General features: G+C 38.9%; 1 protein-coding gene across 1 annotated transcript in view; it reads right to left on the minus strand.

The window, feature by feature from the left end:
* The window catches only part of mybpc1 (myosin binding protein C1), a 36,425-nt gene that overhangs the window by 1,411 nt on the left and 10,183 nt on the right, over positions 1-24,831 (minus strand). The window contains exons 5-32 of the mRNA XM_063460594.1: positions 21,444-21,485; positions 21,022-21,063; positions 20,242-20,352; positions 19,202-19,350; positions 19,003-19,120; positions 18,862-18,913; positions 18,148-18,204; positions 16,455-16,463; positions 14,106-14,272; positions 13,841-13,973; positions 11,543-11,551; positions 11,172-11,296; positions 10,970-11,075; positions 9,793-9,959; positions 9,529-9,694; positions 9,343-9,449; positions 9,107-9,243; positions 7,771-7,930; positions 7,574-7,678; positions 7,302-7,490; positions 6,635-6,769; positions 5,112-5,279; positions 4,897-4,985; positions 4,626-4,821; positions 4,365-4,504; positions 4,125-4,284; positions 3,559-3,695; positions 3,297-3,483 (exon numbers count right to left, since the gene is read on the minus strand). Coding sequence (XP_063316664.1) covers positions 3,297-3,483; positions 3,559-3,695; positions 4,125-4,284; positions 4,365-4,504; positions 4,626-4,821; positions 4,897-4,985; positions 5,112-5,279; positions 6,635-6,769; positions 7,302-7,490; positions 7,574-7,678; positions 7,771-7,930; positions 9,107-9,243; positions 9,343-9,449; positions 9,529-9,694; positions 9,793-9,959; positions 10,970-11,075; positions 11,172-11,296; positions 11,543-11,551; positions 13,841-13,973; positions 14,106-14,272; positions 16,455-16,463; positions 18,148-18,204; positions 18,862-18,913; positions 19,003-19,120; positions 19,202-19,350; positions 20,242-20,352; positions 21,022-21,063; positions 21,444-21,485 — 3,363 coding nt within the window. The remainder of the gene's footprint in view (positions 1-3,296; positions 3,484-3,558; positions 3,696-4,124; positions 4,285-4,364; positions 4,505-4,625; positions 4,822-4,896; positions 4,986-5,111; positions 5,280-6,634; positions 6,770-7,301; positions 7,491-7,573; positions 7,679-7,770; positions 7,931-9,106; positions 9,244-9,342; positions 9,450-9,528; positions 9,695-9,792; positions 9,960-10,969; positions 11,076-11,171; positions 11,297-11,542; positions 11,552-13,840; positions 13,974-14,105; positions 14,273-16,454; positions 16,464-18,147; positions 18,205-18,861; positions 18,914-19,002; positions 19,121-19,201; positions 19,351-20,241; positions 20,353-21,021; positions 21,064-21,443; positions 21,486-24,831) is intronic.

The raw sequence follows: 24,831 nt of genomic DNA on the forward strand, positions 1-24,831 counted from the left end.
TGGCTCAAGACTTTTGCACAGCACTGTATGCGACATAAAATAGGGACAAGCGCAATAGTTCTGCACACTCAAATACAGCACTGAAAATGGAGACGAGTATTTTGTCACGTTCACCACGTGAATGCAGTGTAAACCCTGCATATTTGCTCAGTATTAGTGCATAGTATGGAACTGGGCCACAGCATACAAGCACAAGCACAGCTGATTCCACAACATGTTTCAATTCAGGTCTGCAATCTTTGCAAAAAAAATTAATAAATAATGTCTCCAGTCATCTGCAACAAGCAAATCCTACAAAATACAGTATATATAATTTCTGCCACGTTTATGCATACACCACTCATCAGGCAGTTCCAAACATAAAATATAGTTTAGTATGTTTTCTTTGGTGTTTGATGTTGTTCAGCCACAGTCAATGCCTTCATAGCATAGAGCTTCTCAGTCCCTTCAGATGATGCACTTGATATCTCAGCAAAGGTTAGAAGATTTGCAAACCTTTTACTCACTTAATTTCTGCTACAGGTTACAAAAAAGAGAGTCTCACAATATCACGCCAACAATAAATTCAAATACTCAAAACGGAGCTATTAAAGTCAGCCAGGTACAGCAATCCAGGTTTTAAAAAAAACCTGGCAAAAGCCATCATGCAAATGTGACATGTTCTGTTGGTTCTCCTCTCAAGGGGAAGAACAACTGCTAGAGACCCACAAGCTGAGAAAAGCGAGGTTGCACAGGCTTGAAGACGCATAATGAATGACATAAGCTTCATATGCCAAAACCATATGAAAGCTTACCTTATATGAGAACATACATTCACAATTCTTGAGTTTGGACTAGGAGGGAGAAGAGAAGAGAAGAGAAGAGGGGTTAAAATGTTTACATGGAGTTATATGTGCACCAGGGAAAACAGCTGAGTTATTACTGAACTCTTTTATATGAGGAGTTAACCGTGGAGCATAAAGAAGACACTGGAATCTGTGGAGCATATTTTAAGATGGAGACATTGAATAATACAGACACAAAAACATCATATGTTACATATGTTATTGCCTCCTGTGGTGTGACTGGTGCTGAGGTGGTGTGCTGTGATGATGAAGAGGATGGCTGGATGGACTGGACTGAATAGAGAGAGGTGTGACAACACAAGGGATAAACGTCTGCATGTTGTGGTGATGGAAAACTGTCACCAGATATTATGTACACTGGACACACATGAAATGATTATTACTTATATATTCTCTCAAAATGGAATCCATAGACCAGTTGCACCAGGTGTTCGTAAATTTAATTGTAGTTAGTCAATAAGTGCAGATTTACGCATCACTTTATCAAAGTGGATTGCACAAAACAAAATAAATCTTATGCAGACAAAACTGATAAAGCTGACGTCTGACATGACACCCTTAACTTTAAAATGTTATACCAATAATGGTAAATGACCCAGCTGCTTGGCTTGCATAGTGTTGGCAAGCTAGATGTGTTCATAAATTAGAAGTTATTGGCAAAAAATACATTTGCCTACGAAGTTCCTTGGTTCAGCCCCAGGCACAGAAGGAGACATAATGCACTTTGGGGTTGTATCAGGAAAAGCAATTCATGTATAATATCTGCCAAATTAAACATACTGTGGATATCCTTTGTGGATAAGGGAGCAGCTGAAAGTATCTATTTGGAAACCTTCACCAATCTGTGACTGTTTGAAAACAGGTGCTGGGAAACGGCCTCCAGTCCTTATAAAGTCAATGGGAAAATGTCTCTTTAACTTGACCTGTGAAAACACTTTCCCGTTTGAAATGAACCACTAAGTCTCAGTGATTCATTTTAATCATATTAAATGAATGAATGAAAAATTATTTCAAGTTTGTAAGTCTTGGTCATACAGTGTTTATCCAGGTTATGCTCATTGGCTAAAAAACTTGTGACTGACCAGTTTTTAGGTAATGCGTGTGTGGTTTCACAGTCAGATCCACCCCACCTCATCACATCTGGTTTCTAAACACCGAGATTGTGACTCTGAAAAACACAAGGCTTCAAAACAGGACTTAAGAAACCAGTGGGTGATGTCACAATCATCTTTTATACCGTCTGTGGTATTCATATTACTATGTGTCTTTCTACTTATAAGGTGCCTTTCTATTTAGATGAGCATTTAAAGAACTTCGTGTTTGACTGTAAGTGTCATTCACTCAATAATGACCTCCTGAGCCACATGCTGCCCTAAAACAGCAACTACCATCCAGATGGAACAGGGAAATAGGATTAACATGACACAAGGGAAGACAGGAGGACAAGACGGGCGAATATACAGTAGAAAGATATAAAGAGAGACAAGACTGACACAAACTGGGAACAGAAAATGGAACTGACTAAATAAACCTAAGGTCATTTGGAACTAAACCTAAGAACTGACTGTATGAATAAGAAAGCAAGAAAGATCCTAATAAAAGCATTAGAAGATTAAAAAAAACTTGTAAGAATCCAAAGTGTTTTCCCTTTTTCAGGCATTGCAACCATGTAATAATAATAATAATAATGGATTGCATTTACATAGCGCTTTTTGGGGTCCTCAAATCACTTTACAATTCCACTATTCATTCACTCACTGGTGGAGGCAAGCTACAGTTGTAGCCACAGCTGCCCTGGGGCAGGCTGACAGAAGCGGGGCTGCCATATCGCGCCATCGGCCCCTCTGGCCATCACCAGTAGGCGGTAGATGAAGTGTCTTGCCCAAGGACACAATGACCGATACTGTCTGAGCTGGGGCTCGAACCGGCAACCTTCCGATTACAAGACGAACTGCCAACTCTTGAGCCACGATCGCCATGTAGTTTGTCTTTTACTGCATTGAGCTCTCCCAGACACCATGCATGACCAACTTACACATTGCTCAAGTCTAACACATTTCATAAGTTTTAATTGTGCAACCCAACTTTGTAAATCACCAGGAACTAGTTGCTAGGAGCTTGATGAAGACTTTACCATGAATTTACGAATAGCTGGTGCAACCCAGTACAGATACTTACATGTCCACCGCCTATATCGTCCCTTTGCTGAACTGCACACACAGTTCAAACACTAGCGTACCCAGGTCGAGTTGGTTTCCCAAAGTCTCTCTGCCTCTGTACGTTCAGTGATGATTGTGATCATAAATGCATTAATAGCTTCTGTTTGCATTAAAGAAGCACATATCTTAAAAGAACATTAAAAAATACAATAAAAACATTTGGGAAACCAGACTCAGATGAACACAGGCACCCAAGGAGGAGGCCGGGGGTCATATCAAGGTCCGCACTGACCTTTGACCTCCAGTTTGCAGTCCACTTGAGCCTCTCCTAGTTCATTGATGGCCTTGCAGGTGTACATTCCACCATCATAGGGACTGGGCTTCCTGATCTCCAGAGTGCAGACTCCTTGGTTGCTAAACATACGGTAGCGCGGATCGTCAATGATGGTTATCTTATTCTTCATCCAGATCACTTTGGGCTGCACATAGATACAGAAACATCAGCAAAGGACTCTGCTGATAGGACCACTTTTACTTTTAGTTCTTCCACTTACCCTTGGGTTGGCACGCACGCTGCAGTTAAGAGTAGTGTTGTAGCCGGCCACGGCGAAAGTGTTGATAAGTGGCTGTGTGAACTTCGGCGCCTCCTTGAAGTCGTGGTCATTGTACTCTTGTGTTTTCATCTGCAAGCCTGTGGGGGTAAGGGTAAAGGAATGGGGTTGTGCATGATACTGGCTCTGAGCGGTATCATGTGGGATATTCCCTATGTGATGAGGGAAAGACAGTATTTTTTTTTATTTATCATCAGCTGAGACTGAGACACCATTGAAGGGCCTGTCAGTCATACACCGAACCCTTAGAGTTTCACAAGTGAGGCTGTGAATCAGGCTCACTTTAGGGTGGAAAACATCACTGACAGTACCTTTCAGATAAGAGCTGTAAAACCCCCCAAAAAAGTAACAACAACTTTATATCGGCATGTAAGTAAAACGTGATTTCTTCCAGAGTTTCAGCTTTGGAAGCATTTTCCTCCATCTGAAATTAGAAGATTTGGTTTTTCACAGTAAATATTGTGATCTTACTCTCACCTACACTCTCATAAACACACAGTCAGCTGTACCTTCTTTGACGATGAGAGCACTCTTTTTGGTTTGGGTGGCGGTTTCACTCAGGCCACACATATTCTCAGAGAAGATCCTGAAGAAGTACTCGTTCCCAACTACCAGTTCTGTGATGGTAATGCAGTTGCGATGGTAGTGCTCAATGCATGTGAACCATTCCTAAAAAGAGTAAAGCATGTGAGCTGAAGATATAGCATATCTAGAATGGTTTTCATTTGCAGTATGAGACTATCTTCTACCATTGTCTTTTTGTCTGCTTTTTGAATGGTGTAGCCTGTTATTGGGGCGTTCCCATTGTCCTTTGGAGGGGTCCAGACCAGAGCTACATTTCCACCCCAAACATCTTCAATATTCACACACTGAGGAGGTCCAGGTAGATCTAAAAATAGGAGAAAAAGGAATATAATCTCATAATATAGACATTCCTTATAAAGCTCCACTCTGATGTCAATGAGCACTTCTATCTTTCATATGATCTTATAGTGATTTTGCTCACTCACCTACAATCTGTATGTCAAGTATGGCTGTGTCCACATGGTTTTCAACCTGCACTGTCATGTCATACTTCCCAGAGTGGCTGCGCTCTGCTTTGCGGATGAAGATGATGCTGTCACAGTCTGTGTTACGGATGCTAACTTGTGAAGGCTCTATAGGGTTGCCATCCTTCAGCCAGGTGACCTTCGGTCGGGGTTTGCCCTGCACACAAATAGCAACATGAGCTCAGTATTCTTTTGAAGAGATGTGCAACATCAGTATAACTGGCATATTTACCATAAATGGCACCACAAGGTTGACTGTTTCTCCAACTTTGCGAGTGTAAGTCTGCTTCAAGTGCCGTGGGACGCGGATCTTGGGTGGTTCTGTGGAGCAGTTACACCAAAATGTGTGTTATAAAGGAACGTTTTATGATATATTTTATGTCAGTATTAATTTAATTTGTTGCAGTGTTACAGCAGAACATATATAATGAACTTTAAAGAGCTCACCAACAACCTCTTTAACCAGGATAGCATGCTGCAGGGTACGTGGAGCGCTAGCTCCAGCTGCATTGATGGCTTTGACACGAACTAAAATTTTACACCCTGGACTCAGACCGGTGATGGTGTACCTGGTTTTCTCTGTCAGCTCCTTGTTGGATATTACCCAATCATTAGCTGTAAGGAAAAAAAAATACAGTCATGGTGAAAAATACAATTTAAACTGGTTTCATGTCTGACTGGTGCATCTGTTTTGTGGGTTAGAAGAAACAAGCTAAAAACTTGAAGTGCTTAATAAAACTGGTTTTACAGATTGGTTACATGCTACAGCTGGTCTGATTTTTTCTCAGCCGCATCCAGTGCACTATTGTAAGTCTGGTAAATTATACTTTATATTACTTTATTATGTATTTATTGTGTATTTAAAAACACTAGCTGTTATCCTTCGGCTTCAGATTTCACTTTTACAATATTAATAGTATAGTTTCTTCTAAAGCTATTAAATAATGGTGTTTGGAATCCTAGAGATGATTGTGCAGGAAAATCCCAGTAGATCAGCAGTTTCTGAAAAACTCAGACCAGCCAGTCAGGTACCAACAACCATCCTACCTTCAAAGTTACTTAAATCACCTTTCTTCTCCATTTTGATGCTCAGTTTGAACTTCAGCAGGTCATATTGACCATGCCTACATGCCTAAATGCATTGCATTGCTGTCCTTATGAACAATGCTGGGCATCCTCTGCACATGGTTGTAAACAATCAGACATTCCTATTCAGTGACAGGTTGCTTCTCCCAAAGTCAAAAACCAACAGACTTAAAAACCATCAGACTGTTTAACTCCTCACTGGAGGGGAGGTGGAGGGGAACCAGGGGGACAAGGGAGTGCAGGAACAACTGAGCTGTAGTGCTTTTTTACACTGTGCAATATTTGCAATATTTGGGTTTTTTTTTCTTATATTCGACTGTGCAATAATCACTGTGCAATATACTCACTCAAATGTGCAATCCTATTTATCCATATTGTATATTCTGTATTTATATATGTGTATATGTGTATATATGGTGTATTTATGCTTATATCCTTACTCTCATTCCCCTTATTGTACCTGTAACATGCAGGAACCCACTCGAGGGATTAATAAAGTTTCATCTAATCTAATCTAATCTAATCTAATTATGTGATTGGCTGATTAGATATTCTAGTGCAGGAACAATTGTATCTAATGAAGTGGCCGAGTATGCATACACAGTAACTTGGGATTTACTCTTTGTTTATATTTTCTGTATGTCTATCTCACAATACTGCATTCAGTATTTTTGTGCTGTTTTGCAATCAGTCTGGTCCTAAATCTCTGATTCTGTTAGAATCACAATACCAGCTGCATTTGGTTGCAGTTTATCCCCTTGTGTATGTAGGTACATATGACATTTGCTTTTGTACAATTTGTAAAATTGAGGTAAAAAAAAAGTGCAATAAATTGTAGGGCCTTACTATCATGTAGTTCGTTAGTCAAGTGGAATCTAACTCACTTCCTTCTATGCAATACTCCACTAAGTATCCGTCCAGCCCAGCAGCTCCAATGGTTTCAGGTGGACGCCACTTTACCGTCACAGTGGTGTCAGTAACATCATCCACAACCAGCATAGTGGGTTCACTGGTAACAGCTGTGTGGAGATAAAGGTTTTCATCACTTGGGTTTAAGCAGTGAATGTGAACAAGATGAGAAAACATCCATTTTGGCAAGTCATAAACACGTGACCAAGGCGCCTCTCACTTTAGCTGGTATGCCATCAGTCTCCCTGTCAGATCTCATTAGCCCCTGCTCTTGCTATCTATTCTTGTATTCTGAATCACATTTAACTCCTGCTGAACCCTCTGACAGACCTGATCTCCTAAACCAATAATCCACAGATGATTTGGCAGCCATTATAAAGACATATTTAATATCCTCTAAAGCTCTTGCGTGTCCAGTGGAGGTCACAGCCAAAATGCTTGGGATAGTGGGTATGAGGGGGAACAGCTGTGTCGCTGGGGTACCAAGGGCAGATCAGACACGTACTATCACAGGACCCCACTTTAAAATTTTGCCCATTATAATAAAGCCTTATGTAAGACTGTATTATTCTTCCTTAAATAGAATTTTTGCAGATCATAGGTCATAGGTTTATGGTACTAAGAAATGTTTGGGGGACTCACCGAGAGGAGTAAAGGCTTTGGAAGGTTCACTGGGTTTGGACACACCGATGGCGTTGACTGCAAAGATCCGCACTTCATACGGCACTCCTTCAATCATCTTCTTGGGTTCAAATGTAGTCTCCTTGATCAGGTCAAAGTTCAGTCTCATCCATCTGGAGCTCTGCTTCTTTTTTCTCTCAATGTAATAGCCTTTAGAGGGCAGCCAGAAAGTTTGTTATGTAACACCAACATATGCATGTAAAGCTTGGTAACAAGTGTGCTGCAAGGTTTACCTAAGATTGGCGAGCCTCCATCGTATTTTGGAGGTTCCCATGTCATAGAACACCAATCACCACCCACCACTGGGACCAAGGGAGCTTCAGGAGGGTCGGGGATGTCTGAAGACAACACATGATTCAAAAATGACTCAAAAAGCAAGTTAAGAATTGTGTATTTTATATTTTGTTTGAAAGGTGCTGCACTGTCTTACCAACAACCTTGATTTTGACACTAGCTGTGGCTTCACCAGCCTCGTTCTGCAGAACTATCTTGTAGTTTCCTGTGTCCTCCCGCTCAGTGACCTCAATTGTCAGACTCGTATGGTCGCTGTATGTCTCAGCGTGGACGCGGTGACCTGACTCGAGAATCACCTGAAGTAAAAGAGATTAAAGGCAAAAGACACAGAAGACCTCGTGAGTACCATAAGAGGACACAAAAACAGATTTTTTTGGTTCACAAATTAGTCTTGAAAAATGAAAAAATAATATTTACATTATAACTCTAAATGTGATATTCACTGACATGGTACTAACTAGCTACCAGCAGGTTACAACAAACGTTAAAAGTTCAATCACAAGAAGGTGCTAGCTTGCAGCTAGAAAATAAATCAGTGGCTGGACTGAATTTTTTCACATTTAGTGACAGATTGCAAAGAGCTGCAGTGACTGCTTTCGCAAAGGTCAATTCTGGGAGGCAACCTGTCTCCAAATAATTACAGTCGGACTTGACTCAGCTGGCTGCCTTCTGGTTGTATTCCTATATAAAAGCAATGTTATCGAGTACCTCTGTCATTTGGCAGTTACATTTCTGTCCTGCAGCAACTACGTCACTATTTGTGGAGGGATTTCTGTTTCAGATCTCTGAGGTTCTGGCTGAACTCTGAATGTAAATAGTTAATGTGAATTTCTGCAGACAGCAAGAGATCTGAAGTTTTTTCATCACTGTTAATCCGTGTATGACCATAAATGGATTACATATAATTGCCAAGCTGACCCCATTTAATCTCAACCTGATAGCAGACTGACTCCATCATTTTGCCATTTTATCACCATCTTGGCATGCCAATGTCACTTTCAGAAAGCCAGCTGACTACAAGTGGCTACAAGCATTTCAAACACAACAAGATTGCAAGTTCATTGCACATGGTGAAAATAATTTGTCATGCCTCAGTGTCCAGTGGCAGTTTTGCCTAGTGTTGCTCTAGCACAGCATACACGCGTATAACCATAGATATATATTTCATTCTTTAATTTAAAAAACAAAACAAAAACCGGTTATCATCAGTAATAGTGTATCACAACACCTAGGTTCCTTTTAACAGGCCAAATGTCCACTAGAGTGTCAGTTCTGACCAAATAACAAAAGGATGATATCTGAATATAATGAATGAAACAAATTAATATAGTCATGAGTAATATAGCCAATTTTTAATGATTCAAAGTGCATAAACAATACGGTTATTACAGACAGAGCAGTTTTGAGTTGGGCTAAGGCACTGTTGTTTTTTGTGTTGGTAGTGGGGTGAGTACAGAATCAAAGGGCCTCACCCTTTCACCCTTCATCCACACCACTCTGGGTGCTGGTTCTCCACTGATTGGGATTTCTAAGCGGAGTTTATTTCCTGCCACGACAGTTACAGTGTTGTCTGGGAAGTTCAAGCTGTCCAAGAGTACCCTCGGAGGGTCTGCAGAAAATCAAACGAGGTCATTAGAAAGAGAGAAAGCATAAAGAACAATAAAAAGGAGAAAAAAAGCTCTTGTCCTGTGAAGCTTCGTTTTTGTACCAATGATGTGGATTTTGGCAGAAAGGCTCTGTGAATACCCCTCAGGTACAAAAGTGTAATCTCCTGCATCGTGAAGGGAGCTGGCTGCAATTTCAAGTCGGTGGACTCTGAAAAAACAGAAATGTGTGAGTCAAACGTTTAATAAAAACAGCTTTGATTGAATAGAGTTCCATAGCAAGGTCATACTTATTTCTGTGTATGATGTTGATGCGATCGCTAGGTTGGATCAGCTGTCCGTTCCTGTACCAGCGGCCTGGGACATTTCCTGGGTAAATCTCACAGTGCAACTTGATGGGCTGACCCAGCAACACCGTCATGTCCTGCAGGTCCTGGTACACCTTCAATGGTTTCACTAAATAAAGTATAGAGGAAGGCCAGGATAGAAGCTGTTTATTTAAGAAAGCATGCAACCAGTAGAAAGAATTTAAATACAGAGAAGATGCTTCATACAGTCAACTTGTATATGAGCCTCAGAGGTGCCACCAGAGGCCATGATGGAGTATGTCCCAGTATCGTCTCGTGAGGCGTCATCAATCACCAAAAAGTGTTTAGTTCCCTCACACTTAACTCGATATCTCGATCGCACCCCTGTTGGAACCTCAACACCATTCTTCAACCTGAAAGAGCATTTGAAATGGTCACACACCGACAAATAAGCAGTGAACAATTTACAAGTGCCAAACATGACGGTGAAGATTTGATCACTTGATGTTTCCTGAAACACTGGATGAGACAAAGAGGCAACTTCTGAAGGAGCTATTAGATTTTAGCACATCCCAAAGATTCTGAGTGGGGTTAGGGTCTGTCTTATGTCTCGTGTTCTCTGAACCACTCTTTCACAATCTGAGCCTGAGTTCTCTTTACATCGCGCAAGTGGAAATGCTCTTACTTTCACAATTAAAAGGAGCTGTGAGTGCTACAGTTGATGGATTACACCGCACACTTATATAATCTCTGATCATGATCATTTAATATCTTTTTCATGACTGCATTCCTTCCACAGAGAGGATTCCTTCCGGGTTTTAATAATGGTTGGACAGTTCTTCACACAGTTTTAGTAGATTTATTAATTTCCATAGAAGTTTTCTTTTCTTGGTGCGGGGCAATAACCCGACACTTCTGAAATGGAAATTACTCACTGCATCAGCTGCCCTTCCTGACACACTCCCAGAGTGATTTGTGTCTTCCTCCAGGACTGAACCAGGCATCTCTTGTTTGTTAGGCAAAACCACCACATTAGGGAGCCACTTACTCAATGCATTAGTTAGGGTTAAATAACACGTTGCTAGCCAAGGCCTATTTATGACTGCAGTAATTATCTCTACCTGCCTTCTAATAAAATAATAGTTATGTCAGCTAAGTTAAGTCAGGCGGTGACTTTTTTTTGGCCAGACAGTATATCTTGTCTGATTACTGAGCTCTTTCAAATGTCTATTTTTTGTAATACAAACACTTTTTAGGTTGAAATCATATTTTACCATACACATAGTTTGAGTAACAAAGCAAACCTTAAGGAGCTTTTAGTTTGAACTTTTTATTGATTTTCTTGTTTGTTTATAGCACAAGTCGCATTCATGTGTTATTATGTTAGTCATAGCATGTTTAAATGCTTCATTTTCAGTCTTACCATTTGACTTGAGCACCTTCCTCTGAAACTTCACACTCTAGCTCAATCCTCTCGTTCACTGTGGTCTTCACAGGCTCAAGACCTTTAACTATCTTAACTGGTAACTCTGTTGGACAAGAGGGAAGAAAACTAAATGATTGGCTCCTTAAGCCAACAATTCTTAGTGGCTGTTTTAAAAAGATCAATAGTTTAATCACGTTACCTTTGACAAAAAGCTCTGTGCTACATTTCTCATCTCCTGCGACTACCGAATAGGCTGCGTCATCATTGGCGGTGCAGTTGTTGATGACCATAATCCTTTGTGTGCCCTTATGCTCAAAAATATACCTAAACAGGAAGAACGTTAATTAGGTCGCTCATCATACAGTGGTCCCAAAATAGTAATGTATATGATTTCAAAATAAACACTATTAGGAAAATCAAATGTACAGTAGCTGCAAAATTTAATGGTGATCTTTCAGTCAACATGCTTTAAAAATGCTGCACAAAGCCAGAAGTGAAAATACATACAGAAAGGTGAAGCTCACAACAAAACTGTGCCATGGAGAAGGGAGAGTGGATGAATGGACTTACTTCCTTTGACTTAAGGTCACCAGTGGAGCCAGAATGGGGCCGGAGCACAGGAAGTGCAGAGCAAGTGATTATGGTAGACAGGAAGGAGCACCATGATATGACAGACAAACAACAAACACAAAGAAACATCATGCCTGGAGGGGTACAGCAACAATGTCACAAGAAAGAGGATCAAATGGGAGAAAGTCTTTGGAGAAGGGAGACCTGGAGACCAAACCCAGAAAACAGCAATATCCTCCCAGATGGCTTTAACGCTGGATGGCTTTGAACAGAATTAGCTTACCGGTAATACTGCTTATTAGGGGTGCAACGATACACAAAATTCACGGTTCGGTTCGGTTCAATACTTTGGTGTCACGGTTCGATATTTTTTCGATACAAAAAAATGTTCATGCCTTTTTAATTTGTCATTTATTAAAATTATAAATATATATTTTAACTCAAAAGTACAGTTTTTAAATTTAATGTTGCTGAAATGACAAAGTAATAAAAAAATAAATATCTGATGGAGAAATCCCTCATCTTTGGAAAAGAGAGTTTATTACAGAGAAATGGCTCTTTCCAAAATAAAAGCTATACTATACGCTTCTTCTGGGGTATATTCTCAGCAGCATATTAAACATATCAGGTCCCCATAAGGAGAATCACGTGCTAACGGCTGTCTAAATGACTCGGGTAAAGTCTGTAGCATGCGTGCTTGTTGTTTTTGTCTGCTTCCACTTGTCTTTGCACTAGGATGATGTCGGAGTAAATGTGCAGTCATATTCATTGTGTTCCCACTAGTGCTGTCAGCGTTAATCTGAAATGACGTTAACGCCACAACACGGCAAATCTCCGTTAACGAGCTACCGCGGATCGCCCCGTGCGTGGGGCTGGACAGCGTCAACACGTTAACGAGCAAACTGCACTAACGCAGTAGTTCCCACCCATGTAATTGAACACTGCGTGGCACATCCGACATACTGTTTTACTTTTGTCCATGATGCGCTTACCTTCAGGGTCATACTTCACATGAAGACCAAAATAGTTCCAAAGGCCAGATCTGAATGAGGGTGGGGGAGGTTCAATTTACCATGTTGCAACGAGCTAAGCTTCTGTCTTGCTAGCTTGCGCTGTGCTCAGTAGATCTGCGCTCGACAGTGCAGCCTAGGCGGAGTAGTCGAACGCAGATCCACTGAGCTCTCAACACAGACAGCATCGTCAGAAGAAAAGTTGATAAAATAAATTAAAAATCTTGTATTGATCGATACACATGCGTACCGAACCGAAAGCACTGTATCGAACGGTTCAATATCGATACGAGTATCGTTGCACCCCTAATATGTATATCTATAAAGAATCTAAAATCTCAAGAGGCCTTGTCTTTTGAATAAAAATATGCATGTCTTTATCCATTTACATGCCATTTGCAGGCTGATAACATGAAATAAAAGCAAAATTCAGCCTCTTCTTCTGTCTCTTTACTGTCCTTTGAAATCAAACAAAAATATCTAGTGTTGCAAAAACATTGCTCTGACTCTGCTGTTAAAGCACTGTTGCAAGATACGTTATATGATATAGCCTGTTAAAAGAATGAAACCAGTACAAACACATTTTTGTGCACTGGAGGAAGCTGAAAAAACCCCTCTATCCTCTCAAAAACATTATAGATGGAAAAACAAATGTATTCAGCCTTAATACGAAGAATCTTGTCGAAAAAGATGATTTTTGGTAATACTTTGTGATCCAGTATCTATTAAAACTGTTCCAAAGCCAGACTTTGTTAAAGACCTGTGAAGGAGGTACCACCTTTTTCCTGTATAGAGGAGGACACATACAGCAATTAATGGCAATTACAGACAGCATATGAAATCATACTCTACATGTACACCCAAATGTAGCTCTGAATTCTTAAAAATTCTAAAATGTTTGTTTGATATTCGAGCCACATTAGAGTTGAGACTGTTACAGTGTGCTGGAGGTCAGCTGGCAATGGTTCACAGTGCAGTGGACTAAACTGGATGCAGATATGTTGCATTGTTATATTTCAAGACGTCTTACTATGCCACTGTTGAATGTTGATGTGTTTCTTTTGGGGGTATTTGTACCAGTGTTTGTGTGGAGTAATGTGCAATGAAACATGTGAACCATTGTGCTTTAGGCTGGTGACAGAATGAAAACATTTACCAGAGGACTGGTAAAGGAAGGAATCGTCACAAATAAAGTGCATTTCTTAATACATAAAATGCATTTTATTTGCGCAGTGCTGAACCCAAGAAGACAAAGAACTGATCAATAAGGGAAAAGGTCGTTACATACTTGGGCGAGGGCCTGATTTCCTGTCCATTCTTGTACCACTTCAGTTCAACTGTGGGGTCAGCCAGGTCCACCACTAAGCGGATCTTTCCACCTTTATCCACCTGATATGCAGGGTCCAGCTTCTTTGCAAAAGCTTTGAAAAGACAAAACTAAAGTCACAGCAGGATAAAAAAAAACAACAACAAAAAAAAAAACACCACAAAGACCTTATTGTCTGAAAAGAGATAAATATTAATATGCATCGGCTGAGCACTGATTTATCTACCTTCCAGCTTCTTCTCCTCTTTAGGCATCTTTTTCAGCCTCTTCAGCAGACCCCTCAGGTCTGTGATGCCGTACATAAAGGCAATCTTTTCATACTGATCTGGCCGGGCGTTCTTCAGGATCTCCCACACATCCACCTCTGGAGTGTCATCCTGCTGTTTGTGCTCCCTAGCGGTGCCGAATATGAAGGAACGATGTGAGGGCAGGATTTATTGGCTGGTGTTTGCAACGTGTCCTGAGGAATCACTCAATGACCTCATACTGATGTAGTCAGGAGATTTAATTAAATATAGCAGTCACTGTGAAGTTTTCCTCCTGTTTCTGGTTTAAGCATGCTACAGTATTTCTCTGCAGAGCATTCTTCAGGACATGTCACACAAAGGGATGGGCGTGGTGAGCTGTCTAGTTGTGTGCTCACATCGGCTCTGAAGTTACTTGTTAACAGGGTAGCAGCGCAGTTAATACAAAACACAGAGGTGCTCTTTAACTTGTGGAAGGTTAACTGCGTCTGTGTGTTTTTCACGTGTCTAACCATTTTAGAATTATTCAAGAGAGAACCTTGAAACACAAATACAGATCACAGATAACTACAGCTACAACTACAGATAACTATCTGGATCATAATAATAATCCTAATATCAGGGTGGCCTGCCTTAAGAGCTGGGACACAGACCAGTAGTTCCAACACTCCTGGCTTGAGCCTAGCTGGGGGCCTCTGTTGCACGTCTCTTTCTCTTGTTTTAGTAGTTATACTAACTTATATATTTGTTTTCATTTTTTTCATCTATGTATTGTTTTATTTGGCCAGTTTGGGGGGTAGGAGCAATGGTGATGTCTGCTTTCTTTTGAATATAGTTCTCAAACCACTAAAAACTGTACAACATCTGTTTATAGCAATTGTGACACAGAAACCCACAAACCTAGTTGTGAGCAATTTAATGCAGAGACTTTTTTCTTTCTACTGTCTGCATCTGCAGACAAAAGGCTAAACAGGATTGTAGCTCAGCTGGACGGGACTCCATCGTCTTTTATATTATATCATCAAAAAGCCTTTTGTCGATGCACACTTTCTCCTGCAAAGGGATTTGGTTGAATCGTTCCTGGATGAAACAGTGTTATTTGTTTCTGCGTCTCTAGTAATTTTCTGCAGTCATTAAATCATCATTAGATCACTAATTTTAATGACTGAGGGTTGTTTCATGGTGCAAAAAAAGGATATTTACATAGTGTAGTTGTCAGTTAATTACATTAATATTCAGGTACATTATTTTATACCTAAGCTAGCTAAGACTGAAAAGAGCTCCTTGTTGCGAGCCAGCTTGCCCCCAAAAGTTTTAACTGTCTTGAATAAAATGCAAATAAAAAAATAATAAGACTTTCTAACTTGCTTTCATAGTTTATAGCATGCTTTGAAGGATGAAGATGAACAATTAAATAAGGATTAAAGAGGAGGCTTCTTTAAAGAGTAAGGGGAGTTCTTTTTATCAGGGTTAAAACACAAGAACAGTTATAGATCAATCAGGTAGAAGGGTTTTTTTTTCTTTGAGAGATGCTAGCTCATTGAATGCTTAACAGCTTTGTGCGATTTGTCTATATGAAGGATGCATGCATTTAAGGGAAACCTGCAACAAAGATTGTCATATAGCTCTTGACATGGCCCATCCCTTTGTTTGCTGGTCGGTTGGTTTGATCACATCACAGATGCTCCGACAATGTTAGATGATGGCAGAAGGAGTGTTAGAGTTATGGGATTAAGGTTAATAAACATGTCGTCCTGGACATGAGTGTATTCATTAGTTTTAAATAGTGAACATTCAATCAACCTTGTCTTTCATTGACATTTTTCCCAAATGTCTGAAAGCTTGGGGCTGAATTGAGTAAAATACTATCATATTCTCTACATGTGTTTCTCATTCGTTTATTTTCAAGCAATTATGAAGACGCTGAAATAAACATGGTGGTACTTGCCTTATATTTCTAGACTGAAATAAATGACAATGTAGTGATAACACTATTTTACAGCATCATTTCTCCATGGCCCACTTGCACTTCATTAATGATCCAAAATGGCGCTCTTTGCCTCATAAAGATGCGACTTGATGTCACAGCTTGACGAAGACAAGTCACCTCAGTGTCAATGCTGCAAGACCCATTTCCATCATTGCTGAGTGCTGTTGGGGCATTTAGGAATGTTGCCTTCAAATGAAGTGTTACCGTACTACAGGAGGCCAACACTCTTGCTCGTCCAATATCTAGAGCTACGTGTCATGCTGGGGACTCTACAGGATTACAGTACTCACCCGCAGTAAGGTCTAATCATTTTAATACCTATGGTTTTCGTTCTACTAACCTCTGATTTCTGAATGTATAGGGGAGAAGAAGAGACAAGCCCAAAATAAATATATAATTTTGTCAGTGAGCAGTGTCACTGACTAGGTCTTGTACTCACACGCTGCAATGTATTTCAAATATGCATCATGGTGTTTATTTTGAACCACTGGAGTAGTTTTGCTATTGCACAGAGGTTTTCAAGCTGTAAGGCACACCTCCCACTGGAGGAGGTGCACTTTGGCACCAGGTTACTGTGACTAAATTACTGTGTTATAGTTTCCACATATGCTTGGGTACAAGTGACCAAACTTTTGTGTATGCAGTGCTCTGTGAGAACCTCTGTAAACCATTCTCTAATGTCGACTAAACATCTACGTTGGTTTTTGATGACCAAGATAATAGATAACTAAAGTAAGATAACTAAATAATAATAATAATGAAAAAGACATTTTAATGGATTAAAAGCTCTTGTTTTGAAAGGCAATTTGTTCTGTAAATCTGGAAAGTTAACTCCAATAGCATGCTTTACTTTTTCAGAGAGATATAAGAAAGGTCTGATAGTAAATTTTAAAATGTCCAATGTAGGAGAAACACCTCCCATTTATTGATTTACGGTGCTTAACAAACTTATTAGACCACCATCCAGCACAAGGTTTATGTGACGGTATTGGTATTTACCATATGCATTTGTTATGGGTCTGTAATGGTCAATCCACTAATATATGCAAACTCTTAATTTGAAATATTTTTAATACTGATATATGAATATTGTTTGTATCCATTATTTTCCAAATGTACAGTTTTATATATAAGGCAATAAGCAAATAAATATATATTAAAACACTATATTATTTGTCATTAAGATGCCAAAGTACAGTTAAATTTACTTGCATTTCTGAACATAAAATTAATTTTGAACATTAATTTCTGAAGTCCAGCTCAAATTTGGGTAGAAAAACATAAATTCCTAGTTAAAAGTTTGTTATCTGTCTGAAAAAACCCCCCCCATAATTTAAAATTTTAAAAGAAGTTTTTGAAAGAATTTTAAAATATTTGTGGTCTTTGTGGCCTTTTTTAAAGGACTCTATGTAGCTATCTCATCCATTTAAATATGTTTGCATTTTAAGCATTTTACTGCAATTTACTGATAAAGAAACATTTTGCTCACTGGTTAAATCTTACTAACTGTGTTAATAAAATAAAAAGATATGCTTCAGTTCTTTTAGTTAAATTCTTAATTAATTTGTTTGTATGTTGATTAGCATCCATACAATCTACAGACACACTTTGGTGAATAAACTTGCTACTGTTAGTTAATAACTTAGCTAACTAAGCTAATCTTTCCGACCAAATATGATAATTTTTAGGTGCAAAAAGCAAGACTGCAAGGTTCATGATGCTAAACTGACAGTGGCTATGCCCATCTTTTATTATATTTTATACAATATTGAAAATATTTCATTGTTTTAGTATGAAGATGAAAAGTGGGCACAGCTAAATTTGTCTTGGAGAGGGGCCCGCAGACTTTGAAAACCCCTGTTATAGCGTCTTTGATGATCTGAAGAAATGTGCTTTCCACTCATACAGTAACTGTGTACAACTTAAATTTACAAATGATGTGAAAGAAGGAGAGAAAAGAAGTAGATCCAGAAAAGGGGCTTAAAAATACTAAAAAGAACAAAATCCACTCAGGATTAGGATGTGACTCTCACCTATGTTTTAGAAGACCACTAAAGTCAAGCTCTCCTGCATCTTCTTGTCCTTCACTGCTGTTGTTAACAAGGAGAGATTAATAGAGATTTAATCAGAGCTAAAAAAAAAAAGCTAGAAGCACTAAAAACAACGGTAAAAGAGCATCACAAAGCAAAAGCTCTGATCTCAATCGATACATTAGCTCCAAGCTAACTCACGATTGGTGCTTACACAGAGACCTTTTTGTGTCTTTTCCCAGATAAAAGCTTGAAACAAGGTGATTTGTGTAAAACACATCCAGAGCTGTCCCAGGCAACATTGCCATAATGTTGAAGTACAACATTGTGATTCTGCAATGCAACAGGGATGCTTTGAGTTGCTTTCCAGTCACATTGTTTGGAGGAAAAATCAATGTGCAAGAGTTGGCCTTTAATTACACAGTGAGTGAGCTGGTTGATTTGTAATTACCTTGCAGAAAGGTAAATGACATTATTACAACCATCTTGTCACGCTTACATCTCATACAGAGACATTACTTGATGGAGAGGTGTTCAGTGTGCCTAAATGGATGACACTTTTTCTTATCTTCATTTTTTCAGGTGTCTTTATTAGTATATATAGAATATTAGAGATCCTATAATAGAAAAATGCCTTGTTTTGAAAAGAAAACATAGAAATTCTGTCAAATTCCATAAGGGTTCCTGCTGACTCATTCATAAAGGTCTTTTTATTACCTTCTCTTGAAAGCGGATCGAATGTCAATATTCTGTGAGCCCGTTTCAGCTTCTGTAAAACAGTATCAGCACATAGTATGCAATTTTTATGTTTGTGGCGGATTTTTTTTTGTTCTAAAGTATTTTAACAATGTGACAAACCTTTAACTTCCAAGTCAAAGGAACAGCTATCAAACTTGTCCTTGTAGTTGACCTCGCACCTGTAGTTCCCAGCATAGTTATCTTTGGCCTTGATGATGTGCATCTCAAATGTGTGGACCTGATAAAAGTTTGTATAAGAGTAACGTTATCACAAGATTTGCTTACACACCTTCTAAAGAAGGTGAGGGTGCATGGGTACCTTTGTGAGTCGGTCAAAGGTCTCTTTTAGCTGTAGATGTTTTCCTGTCTTGCTGGCCAGATCCATCCATTTCCCTTTAAACCACTTGATAGTTGGTTTGCGCAGAAGATCTTTGGCCTCCACTTTGGCAACAAAGGTGATGTCACCACCTTTGGACAGAAAAATTCGATATGATTAAAGAGAAAGTGTAATTGGGTACCAGTGAAGATTAACATAAAAAAAAGAGCATGCATTCATATATTGTATACAAATACAGATGCAGAGACTGTTTTAACTTAGATATCAGTGTCGCAGTGGAAAGTAGACAGCATATTTTTGCTTCTTTTAGAAAAAAGTCTTCTTTCATCTAACTGTTGAAGTTGATGTGTTGCAGTGATCTCTGTGTGTGAGTACATTTTTTTTCATTAATGGATGCATTTTTAAAGGAAAGCTTAAATGAAGGCAAGCTATTGTTAATTGGTGTATACAGCATTTTTAAACATCTACATTGATTAAAACAAATGTGTACTGGGACTATTGGTGTAACACTAAAATGATAAACTAAAAATCAATTAACATATTTGTCACTCTCTGTCGGGAGCTCTGGTTGCTGGGCGTGTGCGTTTTCCATGAAAATGGCAATTCACTGCTGCAATCTGCTAGCAGTCACCAAAGCAATCACAAGGACATTTTTGGTGCACCATCCTCTTTGCAGCCAGTTTCACCCAGCAACCACTCGCCATACAGTTGGAGCATATAAATTTTTCATGTGAGACCGGAAGTTGCAACCAGTTTCAGGCCTGAGCAACTGAGGGATAAGAACATTTCCAGCTTAGTGGTGTCTCTACTTATGCTTATCCAGCACAAGCATTTAACATTATAAGTCAAAGTTAGCATCACCAGCAGTGATCTGAAATAAGGCTGAAATAAAGAAAGATTTCTTGGCTCTTCTAAATCCTATTCCTACTGCAATCTGTCAGGTGGATACAATTTTCCTTTTTTGCAGGTTTCCCTTTGAAGTCCCTCCTCAGATCTTCTTTCTTCTTCATTCTATTACTCACCCACAGTGACAGCACCACTCTGGGGTCTCTCGATCAGCAGGGTGGAGAGCGGTGGGTTGTCAACGGGCTTTTCCAGTTCGTCTGGTGCCTGACCCTCTCCCAGAGACCACACTGGTCAGTGAGGAAAAAAAAAATCACCTACGTGAAACACAGCTCTCCTCCGCCACAGGCTACAAATAGTACAGTAAGGAGTCTTAGCACCCACCTTTTACTTCTCATCTGAAATTTTTACTTTTACCAGTCCAGAGGTACAAAGACAGACAGAAAGACTAACAGACACACATCACTTCCAGCACTCACACCTCATACAGCAGCAGGATCTCAGCTTGCAACATGGAAAGCATGAAAGATATGCAAATAGAACAAGCAGCACCTAACTTTTTATTATCATCATTATTATTATTAAAGAAAAACTGGGTTTAGAAATTCTTAATTGTCTGGATACTGCAGTCTTCTTTGGATCCTGGAGGTATGAATGAAGATAATGCTGTTGTCATATGATTGTGATTCACCTCTGTTGGGCACTGTGTTAATACTTTACAAAACTTCACCATGGACAAAATCTTGTTAGCCTTTCTCTGATCATTTTAAATCTTTTAAATGAAAAAGAAAAAGATTTTTTTCTCTGAAGCCCACTTCATGTCCTTTATGGTTATGGAAGACACAAAGAGTTGGGGAGACTTCAATAAAACAATCTTTTTCACGTTTCGCGCAATATTCTTGAAACAAATGAAACCGAACAAAGTTTCTCTTGAAGTGTAAGGGCTACCGCTTTATTACCTGAGTCCTTTCTCCCCATGGCTGGCACAGGGACGCTATCATCTAAACAAAGACAGAGAGAAATTTACAGCATATTGTAAGAAATAGTACTGTAAAGTCCACTGAAGCAAGCACACACTCAGAAAACGATGACAAGCAGTTAAAGGTATGCAAGCAGTGAGGAATTCTGAAAGGTCAGAGTTTAAAGAATATGTGTGGAGTGCTTCTTTTTGTTTTTTTGTTTCAAACTATATTGTGAACGCTGTTTGAAAGTTACGTTAGCAAGGGAGTTTTGAATATCTTGACTTTCTTCTGCTAAAAGGCTAACTTCTAAACACACAAAATACCTAGAGATAAACATGTCTCCAACATGTTTTCCACACTGAATCATTCTGATTTAAAATAAGCTACTTGGTCAAAGATCTAAAATGGTGGGATCTTACTAGGCAGCTCAACTGAGAGTTTCTTGGTTGAACTGGCATCCTCTGTGGAAAAAAAACAGAGTTATAATCGAAATTAATCACTATAAATATAACTACTGCCTGTGGTTTGATGATTATTGTGGCTACAACAGTGTGGGTTGGACATTCAAAGAAGTTAACCAAAATGTACCAAACCAACTGACCAACGCTAATACTGACACAGAAAACAAAAGCTTCAAAAAAGAATACATGGATGTAATGTTTCAAATTACATAACATGATGTAATTTGCATTAGTGTCCTTCTTCTTCCAGCAAAAACAAACTCCAAACATACACTATATTGCCAAAAGCATTTCCTCACCTATCCAAGTCATTGAATTCAGGTGTTCCAATCACTTTTATGGCCACATGGCTTTAAAATCAAGCACCTAGGCATGCAGACTACTTCTACAAACATGTAAGCTCTCAGGAGCTCAGTGAATTCCAGCATGGTACCATGATAGGATGCCACCTGTCCAACAAGCCCAGTTGTGAAATTTCCTCACTACTAAATATATCACAGTCAACTGTTAGTGGTAGGTCGCCAACTCTCTGCAGAGCCAGTTGCTACAGATCTCCTAACTTAATGTGGCCTTCAGATTAGGTCATGATGAGTGCCTAGAGAGCTTAATGAGATGGGTTTCCATGGCGAGCAGCTGCATGAAAGCCGTTCATCAAAAAGTGCAGCGTAAAGCGTCAGATGCAGTGGTGTAAGCGCACAAATGCACTTCAGAAATTTCCATAAACACACTCCTAAACCAAATGTATATATAATATATATTAAACCCTATGGATTAAGAATTGGATCTCACTCAAGTTCATATGCTTGTGAAGGAAAAAGAACAAATACTTTTCGCAATAAAGTGAAGCAGGAGCACTGGAAGAGGTGTCGAGGAAAATAAAAGGGAAAAGCAGCAATTTTAAAATTTTGCTCATTAGGCGTAGAACTTTTTGATTGCACCTTTTATAACTAATATGTTGTTAACAGAGATGACTTACTGCCCGGGGAAATTTATCTCATTCATTTGACATAGAAATACTAAATATGCTTTTTTAGTATTGCAGAAATCGCAGGTTGAGTGTTTGCACAGCTCCTTTTAACCCAAATCATATATTCACATAAATAAAACTGATATCAGGATCATAACTAACTGAAAGCATAATAAAGAAAAATGAAGAAACAACACCCCCCCCCCCCAGTAGCCTATACACATCTGTATATGTGATATAATTATGACAGCTGAATTAACACTTGAAGGCATAAGTGGCATGCACATTTGTATTACAATACGTGTACAAAATAATCATACAGTGATTTATTTGGTGTATATTTTGCATGATAAATGCATATAAAATATCATTACCACATCCATCTTTAGTTATCTTAGAGAAATAAAGGTTGAAGTGCAGGTAGAAATTATGCAGTGCAAGTTTGCAAGTAGAAATCACACATTTTCTACATGTATGTCAACAAGCATAGACATACATCTGAAGTTTACAGATGTGACACATCAGTATTAAATATTTACATCATTTAGATTGTAAAGGGTACTTTTGTCAATGCCTAAACCAGACTTAAAAACATGTATACTTATAAAGCTGTAAAGCACATTAGACACCAGTTTTGGTCAAACACCCATTATAGGCAAGAACATCCTGGTAATTTAGGATATTTAATGATTTCTTTGAACATTTTTTTCAGGGGTGGGATGATTATACAGCATACATCTTTGTTGAATTAAAAAGAGAAGAACAGGGTGCACAAGTTTGAATTCATTTGTGAATTTCTATAGTACACATGGGGTCAATTGCAGAGCCACAACTCAAGTTGGGATCATAAACAACTGCAGATTCCAAGATCACCATTTCAAGCTATTGTACATAAGTACAAGTAGCTGATTGAGCTACTTGGCCACAATAACAAGGGGTATGTTTGACAGAGTAAATGAGAAGCTTTCAAACCTAAGCATACTGTGCAACCTTTCAAGCATGGTGGTGGTAGCATCATGCTTTGGTGCTGCCAGTCGTACTCATATATTGCAAAATGTCAGTGGAATAATGAAGAAAGACTACCTTCAAATTCTTCAACTTCACTTCACTTGATCACAATTGGCTATTGAAATGGGGCAATAATCTCAAACACACATAAAAACTGGTTTTGAAATGGATAAAGTTAGCTAGCTATAAGCTTCTGGAAAGGCCTTCCCAAAGCCCCAACCTCAACCCTATTAAAGGTTTGTGAACTATGCTTAAAAACAATCAATTAGCAATTCTGCCAAGAAAAGTAGTCAAATATCCAAATTGAATTAAGCCAGAAGGGGACATATGTATATATTTTAGCTTTTTTTGTTTTGTTTTTTTTAACCCTGTGTGGATACAATCAAATCAAAATTAAATTCAACCTCTTGTAACTAATTATTGTTTTTTTTTTAAAGTCATTAAAGATTCCACCCTAGAAAAAAAATCAAAACATTAAAATTCCAAAATTACCAAGATATTCATGCCCATGATGAGTGTATGTAAACTCCTGACCACCACTGTAGGAAGATTTTATTATTTCACTTTGTAGTTCTTAAATTCCTTCCAGTACAGGAGCAATAATTAAACTCCACAATTTTCTACCTAACACTGCTATTCCTTCAACCATCTTGCTAAAGTGCTTGAAATATTTTGGGAGCACTTATTATGATTAATTCGATTGCTTTATGGCAACCATAAGGAACTTGAAAAGATCTGTTATTGGTACCAACCTGGTTGAGGTGTTGGGGATGGGGTAGTGGCTGCAGGTTTAGCATCATCTGGAATAAAGGTTGTCATTGACAAATAGACCCACTTATCAAAAGACTCAAGGTCAATCACTGGCAGGTCAACTTTGACATAAAAGCACCAGGCCAAGAAGGCCAATGACCACATGCGAGACAACTGTGTCATGCAATTCTCGGACAGAATGAATGAAAAAGTTGTTTGATGAATTGGTTTGTGCACAACAAAACCCCCTAACTGCTGTACTGTAGAGTGAAACAGTGTGAGGTCATAGCTGTGTGTGTATTGCCGTATGATTCTTAGTCTGGCGTAACAAAAGCACAAGCAGACTAGCGTCAAAGTGTGTGTACACACACACACACACAAACAGGTATATCAGATAAAATTCAGCCTCAAAGCAGCACATAGTGGTAAAATAAAGCTCATGGCTAAGCCAAGTAGCTCCATCTTTCCTCTACATAAAGAAAAATAATCCAAGGAAAGCGACTTGTTTGTCAGTGCTTTAATGTTCGCATGTTTTTGCCTTGTTGTTTCTGGATTATAAAGAACTAAGTTTGATGACTCACCTTGCAAATAAACTGCATCACTTTCATTTTGCCATTTCTC

The sequence above is a fragment of the Pelmatolapia mariae genome, linkage group LG17, assembly GCF_036321145.2.
Source record: "Pelmatolapia mariae isolate MD_Pm_ZW linkage group LG17, Pm_UMD_F_2, whole genome shotgun sequence".
Taxonomy (NCBI): domain Eukaryota; kingdom Metazoa; phylum Chordata; class Actinopteri; order Cichliformes; family Cichlidae; genus Pelmatolapia; species Pelmatolapia mariae.